The sequence below is a fragment of the Balaenoptera borealis genome, assembly GCF_965194805.1.
Source record: "Balaenoptera borealis genome assembly, chromosome: 1".
Taxonomy (NCBI): domain Eukaryota; kingdom Metazoa; phylum Chordata; class Mammalia; order Artiodactyla; family Balaenopteridae; genus Balaenoptera; species Balaenoptera borealis.
Window position 1 is genome coordinate 40,394,951 of NC_138860.1, and position 12,297 is coordinate 40,407,247.

Consider the following 12,297-nt stretch of genomic DNA (forward strand, 5'->3'; position numbering starts at 1 on the left):
AGAGCTTATACGGGGAAACCTCTCTCAGAAGGTAATATGGAAGATGAACTGGTGAAAGAGAGGGAGGCAGCCACATTACAACCCAGGATGATAACAGTCCAGGGAGGGAGAACAGAAAGCTAGAAGGCCTGGGGTTCTCTCCTATCAAAACTCACATGTTGTTTTTGTTTGGGAAACTTATATTGGTTCGGTTATTTTTTGCACTGCTGGAAGCAGGAGGGGCGGCGGGCTGGGCGCAGGCTGGGATGTGGGTGTTTTGGCAGGAGATGGGACGCCCTCTGGCGGGGCTTCGGACCTGGGGCCTGAGATTAGCTGTGAACACTTAGGGGCCCGACGCATGCAGGTCAGGGATCTGGGGGTTCTGCAGCTAGTGGTGACCCCAAACAGAACACAGACTGTACATTTACCAGTAGGTTTGTTTTTTAGACCACGGTTTCTACTGCAAATAAACCTCAGTTCTTTTCTGCAAAAAAAAACAGTAACAAAAACCTCACGTGCCTTCAGGAGCTGCCTCCCACCTCCCTCTGGGCCCCGAGCCCTGGCCTGGCCTTCCATGGCCTCTTTCAGATTCTTCCCCCTGCCTTGCTCCTTTCAACAGATACCTGGCCCATCCAGGCTCCAGGCTCCAGTCCTGGTAGCCTCAGGCCCCTGTCACCGCTGCCACCCTCCCTGGAGCCTGCAGCCCAACCACTGGTCCCTGTCCCATTGCCAGGCGTTACCTGAGGATGGCGGGCCCACAGTAGGATGGGTGGATCTTGGCGCAGACGTCCTCTAGTTGCAGCCTCTCCCCGGGGCTGAGGTCGTAGGTGGGCCGGGGCGCGCTGGCCAGCCAGCTGTAGTCCACTCCGGTGCAGATCTTCCGGACGGCGTTGCTACGCTCCCACCGCTGCCTCTCAGCCTCTCGCATCTGCCCCTCCAGCTCCACCATGAGCGTCTCCAGCACCATCTCAGCCGGACTCCGAGACGACAGCCGTGGCGGGGCCTCGTTCCACCGGAGCCATGGGATGAGGGACATGGGCCCCCCAGGCCCTGCCGAGACAGGGCAGGAGTGTGTCTTCCTTGGGCCCGTCTGTCACTTAGGGTGGGGAGAACAAGGGGGAGGGAGGAGAGCTGAGACCCAAGTGAGAAGACCGCTCCCACCTCACAGCTGGGTGGCCTCAAGTAAGTCATTTAACCTCTCTGAGCAGTCATTTCTAATTCTGTAAGACAAGGTAATCTTGCTGTGAGAAGCAGTTGTGAATAAACTTGGGAAGTTCCAAGCACCACATAAAAGTAAGATAATTTCATGGTTATAAAAATCCACAAAGCATCCAGATGATTGAGACTCCTGAATCCTTGCTAACTCCAAACAAAGACAGAAACAAACTGTTAAAAACAAGACAACAGGCCCAAAATGGAGTCACTGATGCTAAGCCCCACATCACTAAACCAAGACTTAATTACAGTTGCGGCTCTTCGAGAAATGGAATCTTAAACCAGTCAATCAGGAATCACCTGATCAGCACTAGTTAAGTAATCTGCCTGATAGACCTCTGCCATCCCCTAAAGGCAAGCAACAAACAACCTGCTTTTTTTTTGCCTAGTATAATGTCCTTGTTCTCACTCCCTTCTGCCTATAAAACTGTCTCATTTTGTACAGCTCCTCAGAGCTCCTTGATATAGGCTAGATTGGATGCTGCCCAATTCAAATAGATTTTTTGCTCAAATATTTCTCTCAAATAAACTCTTAAAATTTTTTTAATATGCCTCAGTTTACCTTTTAACAATAGTGTATGGCTGGGCATAATCTTATCTCTATGATTTAAGGGGAAATACATACGCGCGCGCACACACACACACACTCACACACACTCAGAACATATGCCTACATCCTGTATCAATGTAACAGGAAAACACCCTAAGTTTCTAAATGCCCCCAACCTGTTGCTGAAGGAAGCTTAGGATATTATCCTGTAAATGATACAACTTAGCCACCATTCATTCATTCATTTATTCATCATACATCAATCAGAAGCATGAATTAAGCACAGTGTACATATCTGTGGAGGAACACAAACGTGAAATCATGTCTGGGCCCTGCTGTACAGCAGACACAAGACTTGATGTGTAGAAACCATAACATCAGTGGAAAGAAATAAATGTGACTGGCGAAGCATAGAGTCAGTATTGCTGGGGTGGGGGAGGGGAAGGAGTGACTGGATGATGAAAGGGGGCCTAGAAGGCTTTGTGGATGAGAGAAGGCTGATGGGTAAGTACAGGCTTCAGACACACGCACTGATGGAGATGTCCCAGGTGGAGGATCCAGCCATGGTACAAGGTGAGACGTGTGCAAGAAGCACCAGGTGTGAATGCAGGGATCCTAACTCATCATAGTATTCCCACAGGGTCTTGCTCAGTACAGGTTTGGTGAATGACTGATTGACTAGATGAATGAATGAGTGAATGAATGAATGGATGGATGGATGAACAGGTGAGCAAGTGAATGGACTGCCATCTCAGGTATTCCCTGCTGCCTGCCGGAGGTGGGTTTGTGCCTCTGACAACAGTGAAGGCAAGCTCCATTCCTGGGCTAAAAGCTGAAGTGGGTCTTTGAGGTGGTCCAACTCCCCCTCTTATACCCTTCCCCCCTTCAAGGAGCTCCCCCTTCCATGAACCAATGGTCCTCTTCCTGCCTAGACCCTCCAGTTGCAGAGAAAAGAGATTCAATGAACTCAGTCTCAACAACATGGCCATGAGGCATGTGTCACCTCCTGGGGACATATGTATTTTTAGGCAGCTCTCCCACCACCCTGCACCCATGATGCTTAGCCCAGAGAAATGAATTGTTAATGCTGGAGAATCAGACACAAATGGGAAAATTATTATGAGGTAGCAGTAGCCTTCTGGAATGGCACAAATCAAGCTTCCGACTTACACATGGAGACTTGAAAACAACCAGTTTCCTTAGCAACCATGGTACTTAGAAAATCTAATAAGGTTCATCCTCCACTTAGTCTGAGCACATCACCAATGGAGGCCTCAGATTATACCCCGACTCCTTTCTGCGAGGTTGGGAGGGAAGGACAGACCATAAGACCCTGCTATCGGGGTCAGAGGCAATTAGGACCTTTTCTTCTCAGCCTTCACTGCTTCATGTGTCCAGAATAATGTATTTGGGCAATAGTGTGGGGAAGGGGTTGGGAGATGGAGGTGGGCTCTGTCTCGTTCTGAGAGCCGTGAGCCCCAGGAACCTCTGCTTAAGGCCAAGGGATCCGATCAATCAGGCAGAGAGATGTTGTAACTGAATATGTTGTTTTTCCCAGACCGTTTGTGTTTTTAAAAGAACACAGGGGGCTTCCCTGGTGGCGCAGTGGTTAAGAATCTGCCTGCCAATGCAGGGGACACGGGTTCGAGCCCGGGTCTGGGAAGATCCCACATGCCACGGAGCAACTAAGCCCGTGAGCCACAATTACTGAGCGTGCGCGTCTGGAGCTTGTGCTCCGCAACGGGAGAGGCCGCGACAGTAAGAGGCCCGCGCACCGCGATGAAGAGTGGCCCCCGCTCGCCGCAACTGGAGAAAGCCCTCGCACAGAAACGAAGACCCAACACAGCCAAAAATAAATAAATAAATAAATTAATTAATTAAAAGAACACAGGTCAGGTGGATGCTTGACACCAAAAGAGTGAATGGTGTCGTTTCAGGTGTTCATTCAGCTCCACTGACGGCATCTCAAAATATGGCTCGTGGTCTCAGCAGGGGCTCCTGACTATGCTGGGCCATTTCATAGCTCCATGCCTTGCTCAGTGCCCCTCCTTAGCCTAGACATTTAGTTTTAGGGTCACTCCCCTCTGAAGCCTTTTCTGATACTCCCACCTCACAGGTAGATGTGACTACTCCCTACCTTGCACCCTGACTGAGCTCAGCACAGACATTTTTCATAGCACCAGGAATACTTTATGGAGTGTGGCTATCTCCCTCCCCTGACACTGTGTGTCCTATGTAGGCAGGAACTGTGCTTCATTCACCCTTCCATCCCTGGTGCTGGGTACATAGGGCAGTAGGTTCTTAATAGATGCCAAATGAATGAGCGAATGAATGCATGATCAAAGAGCAAGCCCCATGGCTCTGACCTACCCCAAATAAGAGAGCATTTGTCAGGGGTCAAGGGAAAGACAATCTCTCCTCTGGCCCTCACGGCTCCACATTCTCCCCGACACCTGGAGATTCCACCAAGATCTTGTGAATACCTGATGGGGGTCTTGGACAGCCCTGTGACTTAGCTATGGGGTCAACAGGGGAAGGGCTGTGTGTGCACCTGTAACGGAGTTGAGTTTCTATTCTATCCTTAGGGTGGCCTTTAGAGGGGTAATAATTTTAAACTGTTCTGAAAATCTTACCTGAAAATGAGAGTCGTGGGGCCATTGGGCACTTGGGATCCCTCTGCCAGAATGGTTCCCACCTCTCCGCACCCTGCGATGCCTCCAAGAGGGGCCTGACCCTCATTCCCAGGAAGACTTCTCTGGTTGACTTTCCTCCAGCCCTACATCCCAATATGCCCCCACTACCACCTGCACCTGAACACTGGGCACCCAACCCTTGAACTTCACCAGCCTGGAAGATGGTTGAGCGAGGAAGAGACTGACAAGGCATGAGGCAGAAGGATGCGACGCTCTTGAATGAGCTCTTAATATGTGCTGCCAGATACACCCTCTGAGCACCCTCAGCTACCTGCCACAACCCCACAAGCTGGTTAGCGCATGTGCCAGCCCATCTGCGGCTTTAACTCCTCTGACCGCTCCTTCCAGTGGAGATGCCGTCTCCCTGGTTTCCATTAGATCACACTCCTTGGTCTACCGGCCGCCTTGATTCACTTCCTGGAGCCACCGTCTCGGAACTCATGTGGGTGCCCTACCCCGGCCTTCCTTGAGTTGTGGCTGTTCGCTGGGGCTCTGTCAGAGGTGGTCTCCTCCTTTTAATGACCCTCATCCTTTCACATGCTTCCGATTACTACCTGAATGTTGAGAGTTCCCAAATCAAAATCCATAACCCAGTTGTCCTCCGAGCTCCAGGTCAGGGTCTCCACATGCCTCCTGGTCACCTCCCCTTGTAGGTTCCACTTGCATTTCAACTCAAGCTCCCCATCTCCCTCCCCATTGGCTGCTGCTTCTCCCAGGTTGCCAGCTTGGTGGGGGGCATAGCTTAGTTGCCCAAACTGATGCACCATCCCTGTCATGTCCCTTTGCCTCATCTGTCAAATCCTGTATCCAATTCCTATTGATTCTCCCAAATCTGTTCACTCTTTCTCCCTTCATTAGTTCAAGCCTTGACCATCTGCCAAATATATTACAGCTGCCTCCTAACTGGAAACCCAGGGCTGATCCTCCCAATCCAATCTCCACTCTATTTTCTTTTCACTATGGTAAAAAAAAAACAAAACAAAAAAACAAAAAAAAAACACCATAAAATTTACCATCAGAAGCATTTTTAACTGTGCAGTACAGTAGTGTTAACAATGTGTTGTTGTTGTGCAGTAGAACTCTGGAACTTTGTCACCTTGCAAAACTGAAATCCTATACCCATTAAACAGCAATTTCCACTCTATTTTCTGCAGTGTGATCTTTCTAAATCATAAAACTGATCATGTCACTATTTTGTTTTCATTTGATACCATAACACAGTGCATGAGATCTGTGAGCTGTATAAGGGCCTGTCTGCCCCCTACCCCACAAAAGTGTCATTGGCTTCAAAATATAAATAGAAATCTACAAACTTGAAATTAATAAATTAATAGTAATTCCAAATCCGAGTTATAAAACTTCTTTCAACTTTTTTATTAAAAAATAACTGTAGGACTTCCCTGGTGGTGCAGTGGTTGAGAATCTGCCTGCTAATGCAGGGGACACGGGTTCGAGCCCTGGTCTGGGAGAATCCCACATGCCGCGGAACAGCTGGGCCCATGAGCCACAACTACTGAGCCTGCGCGTCTGGAGACTGTGCTCCACATCAAGAGAGGCTGCGACAGTGAGAGGCCCACGCACTGCGATGAAGAGTGGCCCCCGCTTGCCACAACTAGAGAAAGCCCTCGCACAGAAACGAAGACCCAACACAGCCAAAAATAAATAAATAAATAAAAAATTTTAAAAAAAACTGTAATGTGGGTTCATTTGATGATGTCTGATGCGATGTGGAGTGAGGCCTTCAATAGTAAAGGCGTCTAGGGCCTGTGAACATCTTCACGTCATCCTATATGTAAGCCCTGGGATGCTTAAAGGCTTTCAATGATTCCCGATTATCCTAAGGATTAGACTCAGACCCCTTAAGTGGCTTCAAGCCCCTTTATCATGTGGCTGCTGTTTACGTCTTCAGCTTCACATCTCACCAAACTTCCTCTCCCCCAGTCCTCCCCCAACACGCTCTCCCACCCCACTCTCCACTCCCCTAATGCACCCGGCTCTCTCTTGCTTTCAGGCCTTTGCACATCCCTAGAACACTTTTGGTCTCCTCAATTACTGAATAAATCCTAGCTCAGCTCTTAGCTCCTACTCTGCTTCCTTTAGGAGACTTCCCAATCCTCCCTGACCAGGCTCCCAGGTTGCTCTGTGCTCACCCCGTCATGGCACAGTCACGGTGAACCATGATTGCCTGTGTGTCCATCTCCCTCTCCAGCCGGAGCAAGGAACCAGGTCTTGAGCAGCATCCTACCCAGGCCCCAGCACCAGGCACAGGGTCTGGCCTATAACAAGTGCTCAATGGACATCCATAAATAAATGGAGTGATACTTATTTTCTAACTTGTTTGGATGAATACCAGAGTGATGGATAATGTTGCCATGTGGTGCTTTAGTCCTTGCTCTGTGTGTGTGCGTGTGTGTGTGTGTGTGTGTGTGTGTGTGTGTGTGTGTGTGTGTGCAGCTGGGCCAGAAATCTACCTAGGCAATCCCTTCCCATTCCAAAATTTCTCCCCCTTTCTAAGCCCATTTTGAGGGATTCATCTTTGGGTCAAGTGCTGCCCTCCTTAAGGACCTGTATTTCTTCTTAGTCTGGAATTGCATTTAAGCTGAAAGGAGGCAGCAAGAGAATGGTTTGGTGTTGGAGGGTCTTCCTGCAGCTGGGAGAAATATAGAAGAAAGAGGAAGTGGGAGGCCTGAAGACAACTTTTGTCTCTAGGAAACCTGGCGTCCTAACATCCACTCCAGGCCTGGCGGGGGGCACTGGGCTTGAGTAGCAGGCCCACGGCTCACATGTGCAAGGAACCTGGAGCAGTGCTGTAGATGGAGGCTCACGTACCATATATTTAAATATTCGTAAGTTACAAATTAAGCTAACAAACTATTCAGTAAAATACCTTCTGCTTCCTTCCTTGTTAAATACACCTTTGTAACAACTGGGAGGGTCTGATTCAAGCTGAGAATTCTTGGGTGCCAAAGGGTTCTTCGCTGGTACATGGAGGTGTGCGTTGAGCCAGCTGCTGGCCCTCAGCCTGTCCCCTCTCTCTAGTCACACCATGAGGGGCCTTGCAAATATGCAGAGGGTGCCCCAGCTTCACGTCTAGGGCCCACCCACACCCCTACCAACGGTGTCTCTTTGGCTCCCTCAGACCTAGCGTTGCTCCCACGGTGATGTCATCCACCCTCAGGAGACTGGGCCCAGGGAGGTGGCCTGCTCTGGCTCTGGAAGTGGGCGGGCGACTGTCTGGGCAAGGAGTCCTGGATCTCAGCACCTAAGACCTGACCTGGAGGAGAAGTGACCTCAGGGTGGGCACATCTCTGTAATACCCCAGACTCCTCATCCCTGCAGGTGGGGGAAGCCAGAGCGCAGCCGGGGGTGGGGGGCGGCCTCTTCCCAGGTGGAAGGCTGTGCTCCTCACCCGAGCCGGCCTCTGAGATGGGAGCCCAGCCCACGACAGATGGCAGAGCCTGGGGCTGTGATCCCACCTGAATCCTGGGCTCTGTAGGCTCTGAGCTTCTCTGGCCCAGGGAGGTGGGCTCTCACAGGGGCCGGAGGGGAGTGTGGTATTTGAAATGTCTCCTTCCCCTAATCCCTGCCTCCCAGCCCGGGCTGGAGGCTTTGACAGAGACAAGGTTTCTGCCCGAGCTATTTCTGTCTCTGGTGCCAGCTGTTCTCACGGAGGCTCTTCAGCAGGGCTGATTAAGTTCTTAAGGGCCAAGGAGGGAGGGAGAGATGGAGGGAGGGAGAGAAGGAGGGAGGGACACAGGGACAGAGAGGCAGGTGGGCCAGATGATGCCAGAGGTGGTTGGCTTATCCCAGGGCCTCCTCAGGACCTAAGTGAGGCCGTGTGAGTCTGTGCTGGGAAGCACCTGATGGCGGGGTGTGGTCTGATTAAGACTCAAGACGCCCAGAAGGCTCATCAAAACTGCTGTTGGGTGGTCTCCTCTGGGTGCTTTGCACCGTCAGATTCTGCCTTTCCCTTGCGTTGGATTAACCCTTGTGGCAGAGCCAAACTCCTCAGTTTAGCTAAGGCCCCTCACTCCTGCTCACCTCCTGGCCATGGTGACTCCAGGACCTTCCCATTCAGGCAACAGCACCTACAATCTGCCTCCAATACATGAACATTGATTGAATCCTTATTTTTTAAAAATTAGGACATTTAGGGAAATATGAATATGAGCTGTATGTTAGGGAATGAGTGTTGGTTTTCTTGGGTATAAAAATGGTATTATGGTGATAGGGGAATCTTGACAAATAGCCCAATCTTGGGAGGCGATGCTGACGTCTTCCTGGCTAAAGTGTCACGATGTCTTCAAAGTCTTACATCTGAATCATTCAGAAAATGTTGCGTGTATATGCATACACATGCATCTAGATGGGGCAAAAATGGCAAAATATTAACAATTATTTTGTCCGGGGGTATTTATGGCTGTTTATTGCACTATTCTTCCAACTTTATTGCATGTTTGAGCAATTCGTAATTTAAAAGTCGGAAAAAAGCTAGCTCAGAACTCATTTTCTGCAGGAAGACTTCGCGATTCATTCTATCTGGTAGGCTTGACTTGCCCCTCAGCACCTCTGCACATGGTTTATGTTGTACCCGTGGGTAGTGCTGTGGCATTTCTCCACAGGTGGGTTTGGTGTTGAGGTAGCAAACAGTGGCGTGTGCTGGGTGGGTCTGGGGTGGGGAGGCTGAAGCCCAGGCCTGAGCTCTGACCCATTCACGACTCAGCAGATACAGTGGGGAGTGTGTGCAGTGTACCTGTCACTCTGCAGGTCTGGGGCTCGCTCTAGGAGCACGCGCCCAAGACAGGGATGGACACAATGAGACAAGCGATCTCAGGGCTGCAGTGGTGCCGGCCCACTGTCTGGAAGGGCGCTGACACCCAGTACAGCAAACAGCAGGCCACTGCTCTTTGGTTCCTCGTCAGTTCAGAGGAGGAAGGCCCGTGTTGGTTGCGGGGGGAGACAGTGGAGAGCCAAGGTTTTAGCAGAGAAAACCTAAGTTCAACTCCTATGCCCTTCCCTTCCTGCCCAATGCTGCCTGTCCAAGTCACCTTCATTACTCCAAGCCTCAGTTTCCCTGTCTGTAAGATGGGGTAATAAGGTACCTACTTCAGGTTACTGTGAAGATTAAATAAGGTAAAGTCCCTGTACGTGCTTTATAAACTAACAAGAAGTGGGTTCATCTAGGTCTGTGACTGTCTGTCCCTTGGGGCAGGGATTTGTACCCTGGGACCCATAGGGAGAATTCAGAGGTTTATAAACTCGGATAGGAAAAAAAAATCTTTATTTCCACTACCTTTAACTGAAATGCAGTATTTCTGTCAGTTATGAATGCAGGCCCCCGACCACGGCAGTATCAGTGCACCTGTGGCTTTATCTCCCACAGAGGTCACGGATCTTTTCATAACACTCTGAAGCTGTTATTCTTGAAATATCGTTTGTGCTCGTCACTACTACGAAATCATGGTACGTATTAGCCCTGCCACAGATTTTGTTATTTTACATGTGAATACAGAGTCACGTATATTACTATACCTGAAATTGTTTTTTAAAAATATTTTGATAGGGGTCTGGTTTCAGAAAAAACAAATTGTTAGCTGCATTTCAATATAGTGATTTCTTCTGTAATCACATGAACTTAAGTGTATGCATTTAGAAACATTTTGCCGAGAATGTGTCCACAGGCTTTACATACTTCTAAAGGGTCAAGGACCCCTTGGCTTGGTGTAAGCCTGACCCCAGCCCTGCTCCTGGCCTTGCTGGGCCCTGCTGTTGGGCGAGCTGGTGAAGGGAAAACTCAGGCGGGGAGCCTCGGGTCCAAGCGACCTTAGGAAAGCCCTCACATGTTCTATTGCTGCCCTGTGGCGGCCCTCATCAAGTCCTTTCTCCTCCATTTCTTGCTTTTCTTTCTCCTTCCTTTCCCCTTCATTACCCTCCCACCCGCACATGCTCTGAGCCTTTCCTGCAGCCTATTTTTGAACATCTCTGAGGATGATGTCTTTTCCTGGCTCCCTGGGCGACACTGTCACCAGCTGTGGCTCGTTAGATGCGCTAAAGAGAAACCAGCCCCGTCCCTCAAGGGCAGGAGGAGTCTGGTTCAGGCAGTTAGCACTGGAGGGGACCAGGGGCATCTCAGCAGTGAGAACAATGCTGGGGGGGGGGGGGGGCGGCGCCTGCGGAGTAGGTAGCAAGGCTCTGACCCCCGCCGTAGGCATGAGAGGTTCATCTGCCTCTGGTGGGTACCGAGGCCACCAGTCTCCCGCCATCGAGGGAAGGACGGTGCAGTCCCTGCGAGGTGGCTGTTTTCTCTGTACAAAGCGGCCCCACCCAGGATCCACCTCTGAAGCTGGGCCCTAACAGCTGAGCTGGGCGTCTGCAGGCCAGGGCAGGGTCTGCCCTGTGTGCCCGCCGGAACCCAGGAGCCCAGAGCAGCGCCTCCGTGGGGCTGTCCCAGAGGGCAGGCAGTGTGACTCTGCGGAAGCCGGGCCCTGGGTGGGGAGGGGCAGGGGGCGGGGCCGGGGCGGGGCCGGGGGCGGGACAGAGGCCTCGAAGCAGGTGCGGAGAGTCGGTGCTCCCCACCCCACCACCACCCCCCGCCGCCTACCGACCTTCCTCCCAGCCCTGTTTTTGCCAAGACCAACTTTACAGATTACAAACTGACCTATTCCTCTTTGGCCTCATAGAAGAAAAATAACCTGTCATCCACGAAGCCAGGCGGGACTCAGCCTGACCTGTGGGCCTCCGCCCACCTGAAACATCTGCTCATCTTTTAAGGCCCCCCTCAAGGGTCAGCTCCCCCTACAGCCTGCCCCTCACTGCCCCGCTGAGGTAGAACGGCTCTCATCACAGTGTCTGTAACACACACGTTCGTCCCTTTTGGGCTTATGTTTCTCTTTCCCCGACTCGGCTATGAGCTCTGTGAGGACAAGAGCTGTACTGGTTGAATCTGCTGGCATGCAGCAGACGCTTGCTGAGCAGTTCCTGAACGAATGAATGAGGCAGGCAATCCTCCTCATTCTGAGGCAGGAGTGCGACCAGCAGGGGGACAAGCGCTCAGGTCCAACTGACTTGTTGGTACTTGTCTGAGGGGAAACACCCTGGTCTGTTTCTGAGAGGAATTGCCCCGCTCCCTTTCTGAGGGGAGACGCGCTGGTAATTTTCTTAGAGAAGTCGCTCTGGCCCCTGACAGGAGGGAGATGCCCTGGTCCCTGTCTTAGGAGAGAAGCCCTTTGCTTTCTCTGCAAGGAGTTGCCCTGGTCACTGTCACAGGGGGAGACACCCTGGACACTGTCTGAGGGGAGATGCCCTGGTCTTTTTCCCAGAGAAATTGCCCTGCTCTCCGTCTGAGAGGGCACACCATGGTCCTTATCTGAAGGGAGAGCCCTGGTTTCTGTCTGAGGGGGAGATGCCATGTTCTCTGTCTGAGGAGAGATGCCCTGGTCCCTTTCTGAGGGGAAATGCCCTGGTCTCTATCTTAGGGGAGACACACAGGACTCTCTGTCTGAAAGGAGGCTCCCAGGACTCTACCAGAGGGGGGAGCCCTGGTCTTTATATGATAGAAGTTGCCCTGGTGTCTGTCGGAGGAGAGACATGCTGGTCCTTTTCTTAGAGAAGTCGCTCTGGCCCCTGACTGAAGGGAGATGCCCTGGTCCCTGTCTTTGGAGAGAAGCCCTTTGCTTTCTCTGCCAAGAGTCGCCCTGGTCACCATCACAGGAGAGACACCCTGGACACTGAGGAGAGGTGCCCAGGTCTCTGTCTGAGAGAAGCTGCCCTGGTCTTTATGTGACAGCAGCCGCCCTGGTGTCTGTCTGAGGAGAGACACCCTAGTCCCCTTCTGAGGGGAGATGCCCTGGTCTCTGTCTC

General features: G+C 51.3%; 1 protein-coding gene across 2 annotated transcripts in view; it reads right to left on the minus strand.

Moving 5' to 3' along the window:
- Nucleotides 1-12,297, minus strand: part of RD3 (RD3 regulator of GUCY2D) — a 411,139-nt gene that overhangs the window by 2,220 nt on the left and 396,622 nt on the right. Inside the window, exon 5 of one of the 2 annotated variants that reach the window (XM_082400739.1) lies at nucleotides 720-1,075. In XM_082400739.1, coding sequence (XP_082256865.1) covers nucleotides 720-1,015 — 296 coding nt within the window. In that variant the 5' untranslated portion in view covers nucleotides 1,016-1,075. Of the gene's footprint in view, nucleotides 1-719; nucleotides 1,703-12,297 lie in introns of those variants that run through there. The other variant, XM_082400740.1, reaches the window with a different exon arrangement.